Below are 24,759 nucleotides of genomic sequence, written 5' to 3' on the forward strand. Positions count from 1 at the left end.
ACGAACTATTTTGGCTGCATTTAGGATGCTAGAATATTTCATATTTGTAGTTTATACCCTTGGGTCACTGCATGAGGTTGAAAATTTAGTCAAGGAAAATGCTAGATTCGGTCGTAGTTAGAATAGTCTGAGAGAATATTCAGTGGTTGCTAACCACCACATCATCTGCACGCGTGGCACGCATGATCCAGTAAATGGTGACACGTGTGGAGTGAGAAAATGAGAACTTTGCAGGCGGCTCGTCAACGGAAGGGATGCTCTCTCCTCCTTTATTTCAAATTTCGTTCGAGACCCCTCCCTCCTCTCCTCTCCTCTGGTCGCCCGACGCTCTCTTTCAGTTGTTGGGAAACGACGGAGGCTTGGTGGCATTGGGTCGGATGGCACTACGGCACGAGCTTCCCTCAGGGGTCGTCGGAGAGAAATAGACACGAATGTTGGCGTCTGTGCAGTCGTTACACTAGCCGGCCGACCCAGAAGAGAACGAAGTCGAACTCCCTGTCGACGTCGTCGTCGTCCTCCGTACTGGCACGTCGTAACCGGCACGCCAATACCGTCTCTCCTATTCCTCCTCCTATGCGGATGCTGCCTCCATCCATTGAGATGATTAGTTTGAGCATCACTCATTGGTAAGCCCTTTGCTCTTGCCTACTGCTTAAAATTTGCTGCCCTTACTGTTAGGACAATTAGTTGCTCATTTTGGGCATCCTAGAGAGAGAAAAATGCTTGAGCAGAAATAAACAAACATTCTAGTTCCAGATCCTTTTTCGTTGCTGCTGTCGACGTCTTTGCCAGTTGTTGTTAGCCATCGGGTCTAGGGTGGGTACAAAACCATCCCCGTTCTTCTCTGTTTTGTGTCCGGAAACATTGAAGAGGCAATACCGTGCTTGATTGTTGTTCATAGTTTGGATTAAAACATTGCCTTCGGTTTGAATTTGAAACCTGTGTTGACGGTGCACATGACCTATTCGATAAATTGTTCATGAGATGTATTTGCAAAACAATACTTTTTATCGTCGAATCCAAAGGTTAATCGTTGTAGTTTGCATGTTATAAACTGATTAGTGGTCATTTGGGTTCATTTTCATGAAATTTTTGTCACGAGATTCTCTTCTGTCTTTTCCCCCCTTTTTTGAGAACTAAGAATTAAGCATTTTCATGAGCATTTTATTTCATCATGTTTTTATGATCATGTAGAACTTCTATAACCTAACAAAAGATTGCAAGAATGGAATTAATGCATGCTGACCAGGTTGGAGAACACTCTTATTGCTTCTTTTTGTTGTTTCATATATCTTGCTATGCCTTTTGTCTTTCAATCCTATGTGCTGTACCTTCTTTGCCTATCCTCTATTTTGGGCAAATGGCAACTTGTCTACTGGTGGTAAAATTGCCATAGCCATATCGTGTCTTGTTGTGTTCTCTATGCTGCTTTTGGTGGTAATACACATGGTGCATAAGAAAGGGAGGCATGATTGCGACTTTACACTACTGTTATCTCCAAGGGTTGGTTTTAGATAGACTTTGTTTGAAAACTAAAATAACACCGAGATTTTCTCTGAGTAACAAACGTGATTGATCAAGTGATTGTGTGACATCTACAGCTCGGCTGAATGGAGCGCTAGAACAAAAGCTAGCACAGTCACCAAAAACTGTTATGGTGAGACAATGCCGATGAGTAGAATTGCCTATCTAGGCAAATACCTAGAGCAGATGAGACCTGTAGATGAAGTACTTAAGACATGCATAGTCCATCAATGCCGGCATATCTTCTTGACATAACAATGCTCTCGGCTTTGCGGAAAGACGGACACACTTATATCTACTAAGGCAAACTGAGCCCAAAGTGAAGAGCTTGCCCAAATTGATATGCTGACTGCAGACATCGACACGTTCCCGGCTTGCCTAATACTTGGAACCAACTTTTTTACGGGGCTTTGTTTTACTAATTTTTCACTTGTTATAATGTACGCTTACTGGCAATTGTAACAATTTACTTCTCTGCCTCCCCTGACAATTCTATGGGAGAGTGTGAATATGAAAATGTCTCATTTGTCATGTAAAGACAACTAAAAGCATATTGCTTTTGCTCGAAACTAAGGTGGCTCGTTTCTACTTAGCATTTACCTAGTTTTTTTTTTCCCTTTTTGCTCTAGCATCTAACCTAGTTAACTAGTTAGGTTATGCTGGATTTTGGTAGATCATCCTTTTTATGATGAAAGAATCATATATTCTGTTGCACAATTTCATGGTGTGAGACTTTTGAGCCTGATGATTTTGGTAGGACTGGAATTTACAAGCTGGATCTTTCTTCTCTTAATTTTGCTTAACAATAACCACACACATATATATATAGGAAAAATCACTGAAGTAAAGATTGGAAAACAAAGCTTAAGTGTGAAATCATGTAGAAATCATTATGCATAACTACATGATTTGGGAAGCTAGTTGTCGTAAACAGGAGCACATAGTTTATACTGAAGTTCAGATACAAGCTTTGATCATCCCATGACACAAATCTCTCGCTGCTTAAAGCAAACTTAACAGGATTTCGAAACTAACATCAAGAAGCTAGAGAATATAACTCACTGAATTCTAATACATCTAGAATTCCAATACACCACATCCAAACTAGAACACAACTATTTACATAATGTTGACATGAGTTGACTAGTAAAGCTTCCAAAATGAAGGTGGCGTAGTACTGCCATACATAGAAAAGCAAATACTAGTTATGGATTGCCAGTTCCAGAGCATTAAATTCCATCATACTCTTTATGTCCCCTCCAATTTCCGAATGCATCATTCCGGCATTACTGGCCGTCACATGCTTGTCAAAAGGTGAAAGGTGAACCCCGACTGCAGCCTTACCAAAAGGATCAACATTATTCAACCATGTGGCATCCCACTCAATAGCCTTCGCATTGCTGCATGCTATACTCGGCCCTCGGGGAACAGTCAATCTTGCTGAGTTCTGCATTACCGGCCACCACATGCTTCTCTAGAACTGCCAGATTTGTGATGGGGGCCATTGAGACACCCCGTATACAGCATTTAACATAAAATTATCAGGGCAAATACGAGGTGATGGGGGTCTCGAACGAAATTTGAAATAAAGGAGAAGAGAGAGAGCGGGGGAGAAAGACGCAAAGAGGAGAGAGAGCGCCGTGTAATTAATGAGGAGAGAGCATCCCTTCCGTTGACGAGACGCCTGCAAAGTTCTCATTTTTTCTTCTTTTAATTTCCAACTCACTCCACACGTGTCACCATTTAATGGATCATGCGTGCCGCGCGTGCAGATGATGTGGTGGTTAGCAACCACTGAATATTTTCTCGTAGTCTGAAGACCTCAGCCATACATTACATTAAAAGAGAATGTGTGTTGAAAGATAGGGCAAAGGGCAGGAGTTTTGCAGAAACTAGTAGTATTAGCGGAAACTTATAATGATCATATCCATTAATATAAGCAGAACTTGACTCAAAAGCCTTCTTTTACCTAATGAAGCATCTTGCTGAGAAGTGGAACATGAGGTTCTGTTCTGTGTTCTCCCAGTTCCGCCGCAACCAAGCTGTTTTCAGTTGGACGGCCAAATAGAGGTTGTCCTTCATCTTATCTGCAAATCTAAAATAAGCTTGTCTCCAGGAACTTTTATCACCAGCGTGCCGCAAACGGACCAGAATCCACCAAAAATCCTAGTACGATGCTTGTGTAGAACCATAATTCTCCGTGATCATCTTCCTCATTTCCTTTATCTTCGTTGTCCTGATCTTGTGCATCCAGCCCCGTCGGAGTCGAGCAATTTCGTGACAACGGAAACCCACAGAGGCCTGGATTTCCCTCAAAGCTGGATGGATTGAATGTAGTGAACTGGTTGCCTCTAGAATTTCGCCGTCCAAGTTGTTGTATGACAAGTTCAAACTGTTCAAGAATGTCATGGAAGACATGCCGGGAGGAATTTGGCCTGACAGGCGGTTGAATGAGAGGTCGAGAGTTTCCAACTGTTTCAACCTTGATATTTTGCCCGGTATGCTTCCCATCAGTTTGTTGTTCGACAAGTTCAATGTCTTCAATGCGGAGAGATTTGATATCTCTGGAGGAATTTCCCCTGAGAGCTTATTCCTCGAAAGGTCTATCATTTTCACCAACGGAATCAATTCAAAATACTCCATCGGCCTTCCCTTCATGTTTAACTCGAGGCTTCCAGAGTAATAAATATGGACTTCCGAGTTTGTCAGAAAGGTGGGAGTGTCAGAAAATTCCATCCCTAAAAGTTTCATCCCTGACATATTGCCGAAACATTTGGGAATCGATCCAAACAAGTTGTTATTGGCGAGGTCCAAGACATGCAGGTTCAGAGAGTTGCACAGTTGTTCAGGAATTCTTCCGCTGAAACTATTGGACTGGAGAATCAATTCTGATAACTTATTTAAGCTTTCTTCAGTCCACGCGGGATTAACCCATGAAGTCTGTTTTTCCCTAGATCGAGTGTGGACAGGCCAGTGCAGTTTAACGAGCAAGAGGGCAACTTCCCAGAAATATTGTTGGTGCTCAGCTTTAGCCATTCAAGGGAAGGTAGTAATGAGCACATTTGGCAGGGAATGTGACCAGAGAAATTGTTCTCTGAAAGATCCAAGATCTTCAGTTTCGGCATAACGGCCCACCCGGCGTAAATATCTCCAGAAAGAGCGTTGTTTGATAAATCAAGATAAACCAGATTCTTCAGCTTGCTCACTGAAGAAGGTAGGTCACCGGTGAGTAAGTTGTACGCCACATCCAGGTAATCCAAGCCCGACATGTGGTGGTCGACATTTGCTGGTATAGGTCCTGAAACCAAGTTGTTTTTCAAAGAGAGGTCGCGCACATTCAACCAGAACGGAAATGAACCCTCCAACCGGTTGGAAGCTAAGTTGACTGTAGCTTCAAAACCGAAATCTAAGAATCTGGGAAGTTTCCCCACTATACGATTCTGGGAAAGATCTAGTATCCCAAGTTGTCGAGACAGTTCCCACAGCCAATCGGGCACCGTGCCCGAAATCGCAGCTCCTGAAAGGGTCATGCTTGACAGTTTCTTCTGATTCTTCAACCATTTGGGAAAGTCCGGACCCAACTGGCAATTCTTAATTTCGATGGAACTTAAATTGAAATCGGGAACCCAGCCTCGGGTGTATCTGAACTTCAGTGAACTACCCCGATAGGATGATAGGCTGAGACTCTCCAACTCTTTTAGATTCCGGAGGTGACTTTCCGTAACAATACCTTCCCAAGAATTCCAAGCTAGGGCCAAAGTGGTCAGCTTCGACAGTTGTCCTATGCTTTCTGGTATGGTACCATTCATATAATTGACGGACAAGTCCAGCTCAACCAAACGTGACAGATTTCCTAGAGAACTCGGGATCGGTCCCCAGATGGAATTTACGGAGAGTCGAAGAACTCTTAAATATTTGTGCAATCCCAGAGAGTCGGGCAACGGACCGTTGAAGTTGTTACAACTCAAATCTAGCGTCTCTAAGCTGCTATTATTGCATCTCGACAAGCCCACTGCAACCTCTTTTATGTTTCCTGTCAAGTTATTCAAGAACAACTCTATCTTCCGCAGGCCGCACAGCGCACCCTCTGCAACAGCGGGAATGGAGCCCTTGAGTTCAGAACCAATGAGCGTGAGTTCAAGCAGAGTTGTGATGTTGAAAATCCACCGAGGCATTGTGGAGTTGAATTTGTTAAAAGAGAGATCAAGAACCGAAAGCGATGTGAAGTTCACAAATGACACAGATTCGGGGAACTCGGAGAGCTGACATCCCGCCAAGTGCAACTCCGTTAGAGAAGAAAGCATGTTGAGCTTCTCCGGCCAACGAGCGGATCCCTTCCGGAGATTGACGCCTTCCAAGTTAAGGTAGTTCAAAGAAAAGAGACCAGAAAGCCAATTTAAATCCGACACTCGGAGCTCTTGACGGGAATAAAAGTCAAAAGTGAGGTCCAGATAGTGCAAGTTCGAGAGATTCCCCAACTGGGGAGGGATTAATCCACCAAATGATGCTTGGGAGAGATTAAGATAGGTCAGCCTCTTGAGAGAGCCTAAGAAACTGGGAATGGGATTGCCTTGGAAATTGTTGCGGCTTAGATCCAAGTAAGTCAAGTGCTTCAAGGCAAGTAAGGAAGGACTTACGTGGCCGCTCAGACACAACGGCTTGTAATCTTCTGGTGCAGATTCAGGAGCATCATCGTCATCATCTACCACGTCGCATATGTCGGAGCCTCTGAGATGCAACTTCACAACACGGCCCATGTCGTTGTCGCAGCTCACACGGACCCATTCGCAGCAATCTCGGCCGGTCCAGGAAGAGAGCCAGCCGGACGGGTCTTTGAGACCAGCTTTGAGTTTCAACAGGGCTCGTCTTTCCTTCACGGGGCAACTGGTAGTGTTGGAGCTTATTCCATTGGCGTCAAGAGGAAGAAGCTGCGACAGCAAGGGGAGAGAAAGAAGTAGAAAGAAACCTTTCACGGTGACCATCTTCACTCAACAAAATCTAAGAATGATACCGCATGTTGAGGGACTTTTATGCGCAACCCCGAGTAGAAATCTAGATGCTTATTGGTCTTGGCAGTATTTTCCATGAAAGAGACTAGACTAGGAGGGTTGTACAATACTTCACCATTTTAATAATCTCTTCCATCAATTTTGAATGATTTTCCTAATCAAACCAGGTGAGCAGTTAACACTTGAAACGCAGAAATTTCAGTCACTTCCTTCTTATTTTGTATCTAATTGCACAAATATTCGACTTTTCGGCTCTAACTCATCACTCGGTGCAGCAAATAGTTGAGTTTATGCGCTTTTGATTATACAAACATTGCTTTTGGTAGTATCATATGTGTAATATCGTGTGAACACGCTCGTCGATTGAAGTAAAAAAATACACGATCGGTCACCTCTCATGGCAGATTGTATGACTCGGAACGATGAGAAAAAATTGGCTACGTTACTACGAATGATGCTTCAACGTGACAAATAAGAAAGCAACTTAAATTGCGCTCCAATGTGGGCCCATGTTGTCAGGCCAATTTCCTTTGAAGGGAAGAAGAAGGAAGCCCGGACACGTTCGGATAAGCAGTTAACATATGTCAGAAAATTCGACACGTGGTCGACCTTTCTCGACGCGTTCTGATGCGCGTGTTGAGAGAGGATCGTTGAAGAAGACGGAGGGTGGAGGCGAGGCCGAGGGAGCGGATGCGAGGCCGAGACGACGACGGAGGGCCGGCGGTGAGGCTGCAGCTGTGAAAGAGAAAGGGCCAGAGGCCCTTCGGCGAGCGACTGTGAGAGAGAGCTGTGCAACGAGGCAACCGGGAGAGAGCTGTGTGACGAGGAGAAAGAAAGGTCATGGTTAGGGTTTTAGCAAGAAGAGGGGAAGGTGTTGGCGTGACGATGGAAAAATCGGGGCTAGAGAGGGCGGTGGCGTGGGGTGGGGGAGAGATAAACCGAGGGGGAGGGGTGAGGGAAGGAACCGAAGCGGGGAGGGGGAGAGAGAAGGGAAGAAATCAGGGGAAGATTTTGGGGGTGGCGTGGGAAGCAGGTGCTGTCAGGGAGGGAGAGAGAGAGAGAAGGAAGAAATCCGGGGAGGATTTTGGGGTGCCGTGGGGTGACGTGGAGGATAAGGGGAGAGAGAAACGGGGAGAGTTTAGAGAGAAAAGAGGATTTGAGGAGAATAATTTTGAGGGACAAATTATTTTTGTTATCAAAATGAATAAACGAGTTAAAAATGATTTCGAAAAATAAAAATATTAAATGTTAGATAATAATAAATTTTAATAATTATAAATATCATAAATTTATTTAAATAAAATAAATTTTATTTTTATTAATTATTATTTTCATTCATAATTTTTGTTAAAGTTAAAAACATGTTCCTTTGACCCCTCGATCGCCACGCCTGACCGACGCACCACCGCGCGGCCCGACGGCTCCGGCGGAAGGCTCGGTGGTGAACGCTTTCGACTCTGCCCTTTCTCTCCCTCCGAGTCACAATCGAGCCCTAACCGCGCGGCCTCCATCTTCGCAGTCACCGAATCGCAACGAATTTAGAGGATTTACACTGACGACGCCGCCCCGTTGCCTCCGTCTCCGTCTCGAAAGCCTCGAAAGGTATGATCTGGGTAATCGTTCGACCAAGCCCTAACCGCGCAGCCTCTGCCTCCGCCTCCGCCTCCCCGAATCTTGACGAACTCAGAGGGTTTACACTGACGACGTCGCCCCGTTGCCTCTGCCTCCGCCTCAAAAGGTACGATTAGGGTAATCATCCAACCAAGCCTAACCATGCGGCCTCTGCCGCCGCCGAATCTTAACGAACCCAGGGGTTTACACTGACGATGCCGCCCCGTCGCCTCCGCCTCCGTCTTGAAAGGTATGATTAGAATAATCGCCGACTCGTGGACTATAGCCTCTGTACATTAGAATGATTATTGTTTAACTCGTGGACTATAAGCTCTGTACAATAGAATAGAATGACTATAAGCGGATTATTGTCTAACTTCTGTATTTTAGAATGATTATTGTTTGACGAATGGAAAGCTTCCTCCATCTGTGGAATCTCATATCTCGTTTCCAAAGTCTGTGAGGACAATAATTGTCGAGCCAATTTCAATGCGAAAATTGTTCCTTTCAGACCTTCGACGGGAAACCGATGGGCTTGGGTAGAATGGAACAAGGGCTGTATTTTTGGATCAATTTCCCCAAAGATTTTGATCTTTCTTCTTTGAATAAAGGCATTTCTTGTAATGCTGTTACTGGAAATAAAATTTCTCTTTCTCATAAACGTCTGGGTCATAGTGCTTGTTTTCCTTGTCCTGATTGTAAAGTATGCCCCTTGGCAAAACAAACGAGACGTCCATTTCCAACTAGTGTATCTCGAACCACTAGTATTTTCTCATTAGTACATATGGACATTTGGGGTCCTTATCATACTCCACATCGCGATGGATCCCGATTCTTTCTTACTGTCGTGGATGATTACTCCCGTGCCACTTGGGTATTTCTCATACAATCAAAAAGTCAGGCTTTTTCATGTCTGTTGAAGTTCTTCTCTATGGTCAAAAATCAATTTGATAAGCATGTTAAGAGGATTCGTACAGACAATGGAAGTGAATTCTTTTCAAATGAGTATCAATCTTTTCTGTCATCACAAGGAATTCTACATGAGAGTTCTTGTGCTTACACTCCGCAACAAAATGGAATTGTTGAACGTAAACATCGACATCTCTTAGAAGTTGCTCGTGCGTTGAAATATCAAGCCTCCATTCCCGAATCTTTTTGGGGAGATTGTGTGATCACGGCGGCCTATTTAATTAATCGCATGCTGACTAGAATATTAAAGGGTCGGACTCCTTTTGAAATGCTCTTTGGTAAGCAACCAGATATTAGTCATCTCCGAGTATTTGGCTGTCTTTGCTATATGACGAATGTTCGGTATCAACATAAGTTGGACCCTCATGCTCTTCGATGTGTTTTTATGGGATACACCACTTTACAAAAGGGTTATCGAGTTATGGAGATATCTACAGGTCGTTTCTTTGTTAGTCGTGATGTTATATTTCATGAGGATGTGTTTCCCTTTCAAGAAATGACATCTTCAAATGAGGTGTCCATGACAAAATCAAGTCATCAACAATTTTTATCGGTGGAGGATATTTCTGTGGAGCCACAATACATCTTGATTGGACAAGATCAGTCATTCTTCGACCAATGTTCTGCAACGACAAGACAGACTAGTAATGAATCTCGAACTACTGGGTCTTCTGATTCTCCAACAAGACAGACTAGTAATTAATCTCCAGCAACATGCAACGAGCTTCCTTTGTCACAGCAACAACATATTGAATCATCATCCCCAGCAGTTATCATGCCTAGACGCTCAGGACGACCAGTACGTCCTCCGACATGGACAAAGGACTATATATGCTCTACCTTGAGAACTTCAGGTACACAATATCCAGCATCCTCCTATGTTTCTTTCAATCGATTATCATCGGAACACATGTGTTGCATCAGTCGGATATCTGAAAACCAAGAACCGTCTTCTTATGAGGAAGCAGCAAGTAATACCCATTGGCAAAGGGCAATGAAAGAAGAGATTGATGCTCTCCAAGAAAATAACACTTGGGACGTCGTCCCTTTGCCTCCACACAGAAGGCCCATTGGCTGCAAATGGGTTTATAAGATAAAGTATAAAGCAGATGGTTCAATTGAGCGATACAAAGCACGGCTTGTCGCAAAGGGATTCACGCAGCGTGAAGGATTTGACTATCATGAGACTTTTTCACCAGTTGCTAAAGAGGTAACTGTTCGCTCTTTTCTAGCAATTGCTGCATTACACAATTGGGACTTACATCAAATGGATGTCAACAATGCTTTTCTTCACGGAGATCTTGATGAAGAAATTTACATGGAGGTTCCACAGGGATTACGTAGACAGGGGGAGTCTCGAGTGTGTCGTCTCCGCAAATCCCTATACGGGCTTAAACAAGCATCTCGACAGTGGTATGCGAAATTCACTGCAGCACTTACAAATGCAGGTTTTCAACACTCGAGGCATGATTATGCATTGTTCACATGGACCAAAGGTACTTCATCAATCTACCTATTAATTTATGTTGACGATATACTTATCATGGGAAATGATGATATTGCAATCCAAAAGTTCAAAAAATACTTGCATTCGGCCTTCCATATTAAAGATTTGGGTCCCCCAAAATATTTTCTTGGTATCGAAATAGCTCGATCCAGTGAGGGAATCTGTCTCGGTCAGCGAAAATTCGTCTTGGAAATCATATCAGACTCTGGATTATCAGGATGCAAACCAGCTGCTGTACCTATTGAGCAGAATATCAAGTTGACAACATATGAATATGATGTGAGTTCCTCTTCTCAAAATGAAGATCCACTACTCAAGAATCCATCAGGATATCAACGACTAGTTGGCAAACTAATCTATCTCACCATGACTAGGCCTGATATATGTTATGCAGTACAAATACTCAGTCAATTTATGCACAATCCAAAGCAGTCGCATATGAATGCAACGTTGAAGGTTGTAAAATACTTGAAGGGGTGTCTAGGACTTGGAATTCTACTATCTCGTAACTGCAACATGAAGATGACAGCATACTGTGACACAGATTATGCAACTTGCCCTATGACAAGAAGATCTATTACTGGCTTTTGCATCAAGCTAGGAAAATCTTTGATTTCATGGAAAACGAAGAAACAATCAATAGTTTCATTATCATCAGCAGAATCTGAATATCGAGCCATGGCAAAGACTATTTGCGAAATAGTTTGGATACGAGGACTACTTTCAGATCTTGGAGTGCAAATCAATGGAGCAAGTGAATTGTTTTGTGATAATGATGCTACGCTAAAACTAGCGGCAAACCCAGTGTTCCACGAGAGAACAAAGCATATTGAAGTTGATTGCCATTTTACTCGAGAAAAAATTCAAGAGGGCATCATTACAACTCGAGGAATTGGAACTGAAGAGCAGCCGGCAGACATCTTCACTAAGCCATTATGCCGAAGACGGCATGGATATTTGTTGAGCAAACTTGGCGCTTTTGACATCTATAGACCGCCAGCTTGAGGGGGAGTGTTGGAAGGAGAATTATTCCTATCCACTAAGATTACAAATTGATATTGCATATAATAGACATAGAATATTTTAGGAAAAACAATATTGTGCATATATTTCTTTTGATTCTTTTCTCTTGCACTACAAATACCGACACTCCTTGTACATTGTGCGATACTGAAAAATACACAGAAAAGTATTTTACCATTGCTCTACGTTTCCTTTCACCTTTCTCAATTATAATATCCACCGGTGGATGTTTAAGTGAACCTTTATTGACCGGTAAATTATCAACAAAATACAATATAGATTTTTAGAGCTTTCCAATTGGGCCCCTGCAATTAATTAGTAACTAACCAACGAAATAATGATCTTACCATCTAGATGAAATCAAGCTTAACTTCGTAAATTACTATTTTCAGAGTCCTTAACTGTGCTGGTAATCTCCAAAGACAATGACAACCTCCTAAATAAGTTAATAAACTTTTCATTGAGTAAGACCTTTAATAAACTTCATAAACTTCATACTTCATGGGATACTTACTACCCTAAGAGAGCGCAGACATGTTGCTAACTTCACTTGTACTTACTAACTTTTATGGTGGAGGTTTACAATTTAAGATTGAATTTGTTGTTAGCAGATCTCTCAAATTTTTAGCAACTTGCTATGCTAAAAGCGGGCCTACGCTTGTGAGTTACTCATTTCCATAGCAAGTTAATAACCAAGGTTTTATATTTCCAATGGTAAATTCCTCGCTTTGTAATCAACTTACCAACTCGTAGCGAGACCCAAGTTGGTAATTTATTAGTTAAATTTCTTAAATTACCAATTTCACTGCTAAGTTTTTATTTTGAGTGGAAAAATATGTTCTGCTTAATGTTGGTAAGTTCCTTACTTCGCCGGTAACTTATTATCTTATAAATTGATCTCGGCAAGTCATTAATTTCACCGCTAAGCTTTTATTCTGTGCGATAAATTCGTAAGAAAGGTGATAATGTACTCTTTGCAGTTAACATTGGCGAAGTTGCCAACATTATCTGTAAAATGCCGTCGGTTAGTTGGAACTTGGACCAACAAGTTAGGGGCTGCATGGAAACGTTCCTAAAAAGTGTTTCTGGAACACTTTTTGTTTTTTTGTTCCCGAACAAAAAAGAACAAACGCGTTTGGTTGCATTTCTGTTCTTTTTTGTTCTTTTGTTCCCGGAACACAAAAAGAACAAAAAAAGAAACAAAAACTTACTTCTTGTTTCAGAAACAATTTTGAAGAAACGTTTCTTCTTCTCTCTCTTCTTCTTTTTCTTCTTCTTTTTTTCTTTTTTTCTTTCACCGGTCATTGGCCTCGGCCATGGCCGGCGACCGCCGTTGAGGGCCGGCGATGCTGTCGAGGGGTCGGCGACCTCGCCGGCCCCCGGCGAGGCCGAGCCTCACCCGCGCCGGCGAGGCCGAGCCTCGCCATGGCTGGGTGAGCTCAAGCTCACCAGATTCGGCGAGGCCGAGCCTCGCCGGATCCTGGGCGAGGCTGCCGGCCCCGTCGGCCGGCCGGTCGGGCGGAGGCCGGCGATCTTAAAAAAAAAAAAAAATAAAAAGAAAGGAAAAAATGAAAATAAAATTAAAAATTAAAAAATTAAAAGAAACAAAAAAATAATAAAATTTACCAAACGTGTTTCTATTCATTTTTATTTCCGAACAAGTTTACCAAACGCATTTTCTTATTCAAAATTGTTCCCCGAACATAAATATATATTTTTTATTTATGTTCCCGGGGAACAGAAAAGGAACAGAAATAAAAACATGCGCACCCTTATATAATATTGCCAAAAAGTGCCGTGCACGGAAACACGATTGCAGTAGGTGTGCATTGTGATATTCCCCTGGGCCGGCAGCGCAAAACTTATCAAATTTAGGGTGAGACAAGTCTTTCCCAAGGAAAAACAGACGATTTTGGAAGACTTTGACCGAGACATCTTTTAGGTTTAGAGGAGCAGATTTTGGGAGTGGAATGTTATTTTGACCAAAACACAAGAATCAACGCGATTACAAGTTACCACGAGGAGGAAATTGAATGTTTCAATGGGCGTATGTTAGGTGGAGATTTTTTTTTTTTAAATATTTTTCTTGTTCAATGTAGGTGGAGAATTGTTGTGCTGTCCCCGCACCGAGGATGCGCTCAGCGGATGTGACCCATGGCGGTGTGGTGATCTGATGCTTCGGACTGCAACGAGCCTCGTGAAGCTTGGAGAAGAATGGCTACATCAACTATGGATAAACATAATTCTGCATATATCAAATGGCTCTGTTTATTCTGTTCAATTTGGTTAAGAAAAAGTTGCATGTGTTTTTCATTGTTGTTCAAAGAGCGAGGCGATGATGTGGATGTCACGTTAGGTAAATAAAAGCTTGGAGTGGACTTTGTTTTAAATTAGGGTTCAAAGTATTATTATTTTTTCAAATAGAGCTCAAAGTGAATATTGTTTCAAATAAAGATCTGAAGTGATCATATCAATCTTAAAAAAGGATTTGACCTCACTGACTACTCAAGGGCATTTTCATATTTTAATTTTTTTTTCCTTTTTTTCTTTCCTTAAAAAAAAACTAAAACTTGAAAAAAGAACAAAGAAAAAGAAACACATAGGCCATTCGCCTATGGCCATTGCCTCATCATTGATGGGACAACCACAATGGCCAATAGGGTAGCTAGCGACTTGGCAAGGGCTAGTGACCCTCGCCAACCGGACTTGCACGAGGGCTGCCAAACTTGTGCAAGGGCCAGTGACCCTCACCTAGATTTGGTATATGGTCGTTGGCCATTGCTGCCACCCCATTGGCAATGGGGGGGGCATTTTTGTTCTTTGTTTTTTTAAAATCTAATTTAACTAAAATTTAGCCCATGATCAATCGGATTATTTTGCCAATGAGCCGACGAGGTTATGCCCTTATTTTAAACAATTATAACCACTTCAGATTCTTATTTGAGAAAGTAATGACACTTAATACCCTTATTTAAAACAAGATCCACTTTATGCCTCTATTTGAAAAAATAAGAGTATTTCAAACATTTCTTTGGAATTTTCCCTAAAACTATTAAAAGATATTGAAAGCTAAATGTTGTATGTTGCAATTAAAATATAATCAATTCTTTTCAAAACTTTAATGAAATAAAAAAATTAAAGAGAAAATCATTCTCGAGAATTGTCTCCATCGATTTTTGCATTTGTCTACTTTTTATAGCCGTAGCTGGTGCTGGTTCCCAAGTTCCCATGGCAACGAGATCTCTATCCTCACTCAAATCCGCTATTCACGAGAGATCCACCACCTCGCGGCCGAACACTGCTTCCTTCTTCAATCTTCTTTGACAATGTGGGCTATGATCATCGTCTCAAATCTGTGCAAGGGTCAACCTCTTGTTGTAGGAGCGAGAGTAGCCAATGGCAAGGTCCTTGTGTAGGCAAGTGACAAGGGATGCCACCTTGCCCGGCTGCCTTGTCTCACACACGCTTACTTTATTTTTGTCTTCTCTTTTTTTTTTTTTGAAAGTATGTGAAGGTGGTAGCAAGGGTCACACTAGCTTACCTAAGCCCGGCGAGGGATGTCGGCTCTCGCTGATGCATGGGTGGCCACCAAGCCGCCACCACCTTTACTGGAACTACCGCTATCCTTCTGAGCTTGTCTTATGTTTGATTCTTTGAACTTCTCCTCCTTCTCCTCCTTTTTTTCCAATTTTTTATTTCAACTTTTTATTTTTTTATAAAATCTTGAAATCAATTTCTTTCTTCTTCTTTTTTTTTCGATTTTTTTAATGTCAATGTAGCAACTTCATCGACACTTCTTTCTTAAAAAAAAAATGGTAAAAAAGTCGTTTAAGCTTTTCCGGATAGCTAAATGGAATGAAGTTAAATAGAGAAACTTGAATAAACCAATTTGAAAAATTTTAAGCAAGATTTCACTTTTTGAAAGTTTAAGAATTCAATTGGACTTGTATAATAGGTTTTAGGACATGTAGTACACTAATACCATAAAAATATAGAGCATTTAGAGCTTATCGAGCATCAATGAGGTATCAAGTCAATAACTTAATTAAAAATCTTATGGACACCTGTTGGAGCGAGGAAAGCTAATATACTCAACTTTAAATTTCAATATGCTCGGTAAACGGACTGAATACGGCTTAGGTCGTCAAGGTGATGTAGGTTAGGGATGGATGAACTTGAATGGAGCTTGATTTACGCATGAATTAGGTGGATAGACATGACTCTTGCTTGGGCCCTCACCGTTGACACTAAAAATTTTTCCTATTATAATTTTTGAAACATTTTCATAAAATTAGGGATTTAATTTGTTAACCCTTAGCAACTAACCGTCATGCTTCTCCCGACATTTCATCGCAATTAAGGGGATTGTGGTATTTGCTACATCATGGGAGTTCGGATCGGCGAGAAAATTGAAGCCTTCAACATCATTTTCCTCCCCTCGTTTTTCCACCTTGGGGATTTTTTTTTAAGTAACAATAGACGCCTCGTTTTTTTAAGGTGTTTATGTGCAATAAATTTCTACTTCGCCACTAGTAAGATTTGAACCCTTTGCGCAGCATGCTGGGGTTGAAATCCCGCTACCGACAGTCCCCTTTGCTAGGCGATCTGTAAATCCATGATAAAACTTTCTAAACCCGTGTTATGCCCTAGCTTTGACATGGAGTAATCTCCTTCCTCTTAAAATTTTTATCATATCCGAATAAAAATAATTTTGCTTCACCTGGTGCATTAAGGGCATTCATCTACTTCTATAAAATTGGCGCAAGTGAAACAAACAAAAGACGAAGACCTTGACCCAAATATCGTACGTTTTGTTGAAGAAAAATGACATTAGAACGATAGCAAACGAGCCGGCAGACCCCATGGCTGACAAAAACAACTGTGAAATCGAACCTTTCAATTTTCTGATGCAAATCGATGCTGGATTTGGATCTTCCGGGGTCTTTCCATTGTCTTGGTATATTTTTGGTTTCCTCCAGTTTGGACCCATTGTCCAATGGCATTAACAGTAGCTTGCTGAGTGGCTTATACAAGATCTCCAATGATCATTTAGAAAGGTATATGTATGCCTAGAGTATTGTCTTTCTTTTGGCACTTCGCGCAATTTCTCAACAGATCAATCGAGAAGAAAGTTCGTTTGATTATGCTTCCAACCACGTGATTTGCGGACTCTGATTTCTTTGGTCTATATGAAGTTGGTTGCCAAAAGGAAGTGAGAGTCCCATCTGAGTGAATAGAAAAGCAGCAGACCTTTTGAAATTAGGAGTTCAAGGTACTGATCCTCGACTTGAGGATCAGCAAGTTTCATATGGTTTCTCACCATTCAAAATGAGCAGATAAGATCTGTTTTGCTTCGATGAGGTTAAGATACTCTTTTACTGCATCCAATGCAATTTTGATGAAGCAAAACGGTTGATGGAAATGCATTGATGGGGTCACATTAGTTTTACCTGCGACATAATGGAATATGATTCACGAAGAATTCCTAAGAGATTTAAAACAATTTTGCCAACAATTGCCAACAATTGCCAACATGCGAATGAATTTCAAACTTTGGGAAGATTTAGCTTATTTAAGCTGGATTTATGTGAACATATAATGACAATGTCTATTCTGGCGTAGGAGCACTAATAGACTATACATATACTTTTCATTATCACAGACACCAGCTGTCTAAATAATCAAAATCATGTGGAACTAATAAAAGAGCTTGATCTGGAGGGACGAGACTTCAACAACTCCTTCCAAAGATCTCGAGTGATTTTCTTCATGGTTGGCCTCAAAGCCGGGTCTTCCTGGATGCACCATAGTGCCGTCATCACAAATCTTCTCACCATCTTTATGTCGCTTGACGCCTCCTCATCACTCTCCGCTAGCACATGTATATTCCTGTTATGGTAGTAGTCGTACACCTAGTTGATCAATACACTTTGAGCTTCACTTTTGGCTTTCGGCTTATAGTTCTTTCTGCAGCAGATGAGCTCAAGCAAAAATTGCCGAAGCTGTAAACATCTACTTTGGCAGAAATAGTCATATTCCCAAACCATTCAGGCATTAAATAACCTTTGGTTCATCTGACGCCAGTGGCGATTCATGTTTGGTTTGCCATCAAGAGCTTAGCTAATCTGAAGTCTGATATTTTTATAGCGAGAGAGCCATCAAGAAGAATATTTTGTGGCTTGTTGCAGTGGATTATATGCCTGATGCAATCCTCATGCAAGTAAGAGAGGCCCCTTGCAACACCACAGGCAATTTCTATTCTTTTGCACCAGCTAGGCCTTGAACACTTTTGTACACTGTTCCAAAAGTACCCTTGCCCAGTTCTTCTTTGAATTTATCTCGTTGCTTCTTGAAGCACCCGATAGGTGAAAGTTGGCATGCCCGTGGCTTGGTTGATCTGGACTGGTCGTGAAAATTTAGAACCTCTAGATCGGAAGCTTTTATAAATTAAATAGCTAAAGAGGAGTAAAAGCAAGTTCAAAAACATAGAACTACTCAACAACACTGATTCGATGATTACCGGAGTTGAGTTCTTGTTCTTCTTCTAGCCGTTTCCTGGAGATGTCAAAGTCGAGTTATCTATCCTGACCTTGATCAAAGCTTTTCCACCCACACTTGGATCCATCCTACCATTGAAAAAAGGTTTCTTCTTTTTCCAGCAATTTCCATCTTGAAAAACAGTGACTGCACAAAAACAATTAGCCAAGCAAGCCTCTTAGCACCAGTCCTCGGTTTGTGACGCACTAAGCTCGTAATCATATCGTGGCCAGTGTGTATTGAGCATGTCACGCAAAGCAAACTGGTCCTTTTTAGGCCTACTTCCATCACAACTCTATGATACGAAGTCTTGTCTGCATCCGTTAATCTCGTTCATCGAATCTAACGTAGTATATCCGAGTGTGCAGTGGCATCAGGGCCTCTGAATCTGATCGTCTCCATGAGTACAGTAGCTGTTGAAGCCACAAACTCCGGGACCAGTATCTCGTGTGATCCTCATGCATATATTTGAAGGGACCGGGGAAGAGACCGTCGCCTAGCCCATTGCCAGCCTAGAACTCGAATATGCCGTCTTAGGGTGGACATACCGCCTGAAGACCCGCCATATTCAAGGATCGCTCTTTTGTAAAATCCACAGGCGGGGATGGTGTTTGAGGTGACGATATTGAGTACCGTTCATTCCTAGCGTGACGACGTAGACCTGACCACTTTGATTGAATATCAAGTGGTAGCCAGTGCCTAGGGCGTTGCTAATCTAGTAAGCATTTGAGATGACCGGCTCGGTTGGGGTATGAAGTGGAATCTCCTGGCGGAGTAATTGAGGACATGAAGCAATGACAAAATTGAGGACCGATCTTCAATAACCTGGGGAGATTGAGGTGTGAGCATTGGGCTTCATCAATTGATTCAAGTGGAAGATGTCAATTATGCGGAAAAGTTGTCGCTTCAATGGACAAGTTGCCAATTTCATAGTTGTCGATCGGCTATTGAGACATCGACACACATGTTTATTGTTGATCCGAGACTACTAATAGACTATCTAACAATCAAAGGCTGTTCTGGACAATTTCCTTTGTTGTTTGGTAATCTTCAAAGATGTCCATTAGATTGCCCAAGGAGGCGAACGAATTTATAGTCTATTTTAATGACTTTGCATCCAGTCAAGTGTCATTAAGAAGTCTTAAGTGTATTGTAGTTTTCAAGGAGCCAAAGTTCAAATTTTTAGTCTTAAGTGTGTTGTAGTTTTCAAAGAGCCAAAGTTCAAGTTTCTAGATGTTTTAAAGCATTGTCTAGATCCTAGGTCATTATTGTGCTTTTCTAATTCCTATGTCTTTAATTAATTAGATAGTTTCTTGTCTTTAATGTTTAGTCTATTTCCTATGTAATTATCCCTCTATATAATAAGGAAAATTCTCAAATGTAAAGCAGTGAATTTTGAGTGTACGAATTTTTGAGATTTTCCTCTTTCTGAGCAAATATCTTTGGAGAGTGGATTACCCCGTCTTTGTATCCTTCGAAGGTGGATTCTTCCTCGAGGTGAGCCAAAGAAGCACTATATACTTGGCTGGTGGTTTTCATGTAGGCCTTGGTGATGAGCTTTTTCAATCCCGAAGTTGTGTAATAACTCTTACCCATCCCACCACTGCATCAGATATCATTTGAACTCATACATCATTAAGATGGTGATCGGCAAATATTCAACTTGGGAAGTATTTTTATTTCTAAGTAGCATCATAAAAAATCTTAAGGAGAGTGAACCAAGTCATGGCCTAACCACATGAAGATGACATTGGGCCACATGCTCTTAAATTAAGCATACATTGGACAAGGAGGAAAGTATATGCATTAAATGGAATGGCCTCATGCATGCATGCAAAGGGAACAAGCTCATAATTGTCCGGGCAAATTTCTGCTTCGCCAGTGCATGAACGGGGCAGTCATCTACTTCTATGAAATTGTCGCAAGTAGACTTTTCCAAAGCGAAACAACCGAAAGACAGAATACCCTTGACCAAAACATCCTCCGTTCCATCGAATTGAGAATATGGTATGGAAAAGATTGCGAAAGCGTCAGCAGATGCCATAGCTGACAAAGAAAAACATGTAATCGAACCCATTAAGTTGCTGGTGCAGATCGATCGTTAGATTTGGATCTCCGAGGTCTTTTCATTGTCTCGTCTCGGTGTATTTTCTAGTTCCGTTCTGTTTGGACCCGTTATGGAATGGCTTTGACGGTAGCTCGCTGCTTTGTTTATACAAGATCTCCAATGATCATATGGAAAGGAATACGTATTGCTTAGAAAAATTGTCTACATTGTGTTGCTTCTCGCTAATTCTCAATAGATGCATCGAGAAGAAATATCGTTTGATTATGCTTCCAACTACATGATTTGCGGACTGGGATTTCCTTGGTCTATAAGAAGTTGGTTTCCAAGAGGAAGTGAGTGTCCCTTTTGTATAAATAAAAAAAGCATCAGAACTATTGAAATTGGGATTCCAGATCACCGATCCATGACCTGAAGATCGGCAAGTTTCATATGCTTCTCATCATCTAATTTAGCAGATAAGGTCCGTTTTGCTTAGATCAAGTTAAAATACTCTTCCACTGTGTCAAATGCCATTTTGGTGAAGCAAAATCGTCGATGAAAATGCTTTGATGGAGCCACATTAGTTTTTACCATGACATGCAGGGATATGATCCACATAGAATTCCTAGGTGATTCAACAGAATAATGCCTGTGACTTTAAATTTTTCGGCGACGGATTCTGCATTATTTGATATATAGTTACTTGGTCACTCAAACATCGTCGTCTCTCAATTAATGCATGCGGCCTCGCATGCAATCCCTTTTACGACAATTGTCAACCCGTTCTTTCTTGGATACATGCGAGGGAATGTTAAGTTTGACTGATGATTTAGCTTATTTAAGTGGGATCCATGCGAAGACATTATGAAAATGTTTGATCCGGCATAGTAGCACTAACAGACAATACGAGTACTTTTCATGATTACAGCGATAACAATTGTCTTAATAAGCAAAATCATATTGAATTGATAAAAGAGCTTGAAACCGGAGGTACTGGGACTTCAACAGCTCCTTCCAACATCTGAGTGATTTTCTGCATGGTTGGCCTCAAAGCCGGGTCTTCCTGGATGCACCACAATGCTGTCATCACAAATCTTCTCACCCTCTTTATGTCACTCGATGCCTCCTTATCGCTCTCCACTAGCTTAAGTACACTCCCGTCGTGGTAGCAGTCATACACCCAGTCAACTAGCACAATTTGAGCTTCAATCTTTTCTTATGGCTTGTAGTTCTTTCTGCAACATATGAGCTCTACCAACAAAATGCCGAAGCTGTAAACATCTACCTTGCTTGAAATAGACATATTCCTGAACCATTCTGGCGCTAAATAACCTCTAGTTCCTCTAAGTCCAGTGATGGTTCGTGTTTGGTTCACCATCAAGAGCTTGGCTAATCCGTAGTCTAATATTTTTGCAGTGAGAGAGTCGTCAAGAAGAATATTTTGTGGCTTGATGTCACAGCGGATTATATGCCTGGTGCAATCGATGGGCAAGTAAGAGATCCCTGCGCAACATCGCAGGCAATTTCTACTCTTCTGTACCAGCTGGGCCTTGAAGCACCAAATAGGAAATCCACCAAAGTGCCATTGCTCATGAATTCAAACACCAGTAGTCGGTGTTGACCTTCATTGCAGTATCCAAGCAACTGCACTAAGCTCTTGTGGTCAGTTCGGCCAATAGCACTCACTTCTCTTTCAAACTCCTTTTCGCTTTCTCCAGTCCTTGCTGCCAACACTTTTACTACCACGGAGTTTGTATCCTCGGATCCAAGAACACCTTTGTACACTGTTCCAAAAGCCCCCCTACCTAGTTCTTCGTTGAATTCATCTGTTGCTTCTTGAAGCTCCTGATAAGTGAAAGTTTGCATACCTATGGCTTGGTTGATCTGGACTGGTCGTGACAACTTAGAATCCCTACATCGGAAGCTTCTATAAATTAAATAGAGGAGTAGAAGCAAGTTCACAAACACAGAGCTACTCAACAGCACCAATCCGATGATGATCAGAGTGGAGTTCTTGTTTCCATCTCCCATAGATTTTGAAGTTGAGTTATTTATCCTGACCTTGATCAGAGCTTTTCCATCCTCACTAGGATCCATCCTTCCATTGGAAAGAGGGATCTTCTTTTTGTAGCAAGTTCCGCTGCCGCCAAAAATAGCAACTGCACAAAAACAATCAGCCAAACAAGCCTCTTTGCACCTGTCCTCGGTTTGTGCTGCAGTACGCTCGTAATCATTCCTTGGCTAGTTTGTATGGAGCATTTCATGCAAAGCAAACTGGTCTGTTTCGGGCCTACTTCCATTAGAACTCTGCGGTACGAAGTTCTCCCTGCATCCATTCATCTCGTTTGTTGAATCTAATGGAGCATGTCCGGGTGGGCAGTGGCATCGGGGCCTCTGGTCGTCTCCAAGAGCATAGTAGCTGTTGAAGCCACAAGCTCCAGAACCCGTAGTTTGCCTGATGCTCTGGCATATATTTCGAGGGATCGGGGAAGAGACCATCGACCAGCCCAGTGCCAAGGCAGAACTTGAATTTTCCCCCTTAGGGTGGACATATTGCCTGAAGACCCCATCGTATTCAAGGATTGCTCTTTGGTAAAACTCGTTGGTCGGGACTGTGTCTGAGGTGACAAGTTTGAGCAGTGTTCCATTCCTAGCCGTAAGATAGAACTGACCACTTTGATTGAATATCAATCTGAAGCCGCTATCTTTGGTGTTGCTGACCCAGTAAGTATCTGAGGCAAGCCACGGGTCAGAGGTGGCATAGAATGCGAGATTTCCGTCGTCTCCTTGCTTGAAGTGGAATCTCCCAGTGGAGTAATTCATTTCAAAGTAGCGAGCGTTAACTTTAGTCCCTTGATCTAACTGTTGCGTAGGCAGCATCGTGTCGGTCGGTTGGCTGAACGTCTCCCACAAGTTGACATAGTTCTTGCTAACTAGGACAAAGTTTCCCGTGTCAAGCATGGCCGCATGCGCTACACCAGCGACAGTCGGGCTAGGAGACCACAACTCTCTTCCATTTGGGTCGGCTAGCACCAGTCGGCCGTCGGTGGTCAACTGGATCTTCGAGCCTTCTGGCGCTAAATTATCACCATTCGCCGACCAGACAATGGTCTTGTCCTCTATCTTCTCAAACCATATTGCCAGCGAATTAGCCCCTTGTCCCATTTTCCGGAACCCAAAGGTGAACTCGCCGACAGAGACAGCCAGGAAGAGTTCTGGTCATCCGCCGTTAACGAGGAGCCCAAGGTGAGGTTGCCGTTGATCTGAGCTTTGGCGGAAAGTGGAAGGGTAACAAGCAGCAGAAGGATTCGGAGCATCACTGAAGCCATATGAGATGGAAACTGGAGGTGCTCCTTGAGTCAAGCTACTGCAGCCTCAAGGATGAAAACCAGCGCTCTTTATAGAATTCGAGAGCGTCTCTCGTCACCTGTCAACAAGATTATAAATCCAGCACCTCGACACCTAGCAGTAGATTAGCAAGTTATATTTTTAAGAAAAACTGTCAATTAACCAGTAAATTATCAGGAAAATACAAAACAGTTTTCTAGAGTTTTACAATGAGGCCCTTTCAGTCAATTAGTAACTAACCAAAGATAAAATGATGTTATCATCCTGAAATAGTAACGTTATCTAGATTACCCAGTGATTTAACATACAAAATGAAAATTTTATCTCGTTAGAATCTGGTATATAGTGGCAGATCACCAAGTGATTTATAATTTTACAAGTGAGCCCGTCAAGCAATTAGTAACTCTCCAGTGGAATCATGATGTTATCACCCCTACGTCAAGTAGTGAACTCTTAAGTGCTTTAAAATTTTTCAAGTGGGTTCATCAGATACGTGGTCAATCTCTGAAGAAGTTGATAATTTATTATTTCACCGGTTGCAACTTGTTAAGCTAAAAGCAAGCTTACTTCGAAAAATTACTACTTTTACAGTTCTTAACTGTACTGGTAATATCCAAAGACAACCTCCTAAATTAGTTAAGTAAGTCATTCGGCTAATTTCGTACTTTACGTAATACTTACCACCTTAAGGGAGAGCAGACATGTTGCTAATTTCACTGCTACTTTCTAACTTTAATGAGGGAGTTTTACAATTTAAGATTGAATTGGTGTTAATAAATCTCTCAAATTGTTGCGACTTATTATGCTAAAAGCGGGCCTACATTGGTGAGTTACTTATTCCCATGGTAAGTTAATAATCAATGTTATATTTCCAATGGCAAATTCCTTACTTTCTTAATAACTTAACTTATAGCGAGACCCATATTGGTAACTTATCATATTCACTCTTAAATTACTAGTTTCACTGCTAAGTTTTTAATCTTGAGTGATAATTTCTAAGAAATGTAATAAGTTACTCTTCAATTTAATGTTGGCAAATTGCTTACATTGTCTGTAAATACTTATGAACCACCAACATTCTCCGAGAGCTTTTGTGTTGTGTTAGACACTCCAACACATGTCTAACACTCTTGGACGCTCAGTTAACACGTGTCGAAAAATCCGACATTTAATCAACTTTCCTA

The 24,759-nt window shown here is 41.7% G+C and overlaps 3 protein-coding genes and 1 long non-coding RNA gene across 4 annotated transcripts; 1 reads left to right on the top strand and 3 right to left on the bottom strand.

Moving 5' to 3' along the window:
• Nucleotides 1-249: 249 nt before the first annotated feature.
• On the top strand, nucleotides 250-2,123 carry LOC104433656. The gene is made up of 2 exons (XR_723544.3): nucleotides 250-626; nucleotides 1,602-2,123. It is a non-coding gene; the product is annotated as an uncharacterized LOC104433656 (long non-coding RNA).
• A 1,567-nt stretch (nucleotides 2,124-3,690) lies between these two features.
• Nucleotides 3,691-4,275, bottom strand: LOC104435654 (putative receptor like protein 25). Its single transcript, XM_010048363.2, has one exon. It carries the CDS (start codon nucleotides 4,273-4,275, stop codon nucleotides 3,691-3,693), a length of 585 nt encoding a protein of 194 aa, XP_010046665.2.
• A 149-nt stretch (nucleotides 4,276-4,424) lies between these two features.
• LOC120292089 (receptor-like protein EIX1) lies at nucleotides 4,425-6,506 on the bottom strand. Its single transcript, XM_039309971.1, has one exon. It carries the CDS (start codon nucleotides 6,504-6,506, stop codon nucleotides 4,425-4,427), a length of 2,082 nt encoding a protein of 693 aa, XP_039165905.1.
• Nucleotides 6,507-21,691: 15,185 nt separating this feature from the next.
• LOC120292090 (G-type lectin S-receptor-like serine/threonine-protein kinase LECRK2) lies at nucleotides 21,692-23,392 on the bottom strand. Its single transcript, XM_039309972.1, has 2 exons — nucleotides 22,522-23,392; nucleotides 21,692-22,386 (listed from the first exon to the last, which is right to left on the bottom strand). Exons 1-2 carry the CDS (start codon nucleotides 23,390-23,392, stop codon nucleotides 21,692-21,694), a joined length of 1,566 nt encoding a protein of 521 aa, XP_039165906.1.
• Between the last annotated feature and the right edge of the window lie 1,367 nt (nucleotides 23,393-24,759).

Source organism: Eucalyptus grandis, chromosome 3 (genome assembly GCF_016545825.1).
Source record: "Eucalyptus grandis isolate ANBG69807.140 chromosome 3, ASM1654582v1, whole genome shotgun sequence".
Classification (NCBI taxonomy): Eukaryota; Viridiplantae; Streptophyta; class Magnoliopsida; order Myrtales; family Myrtaceae; genus Eucalyptus; species Eucalyptus grandis.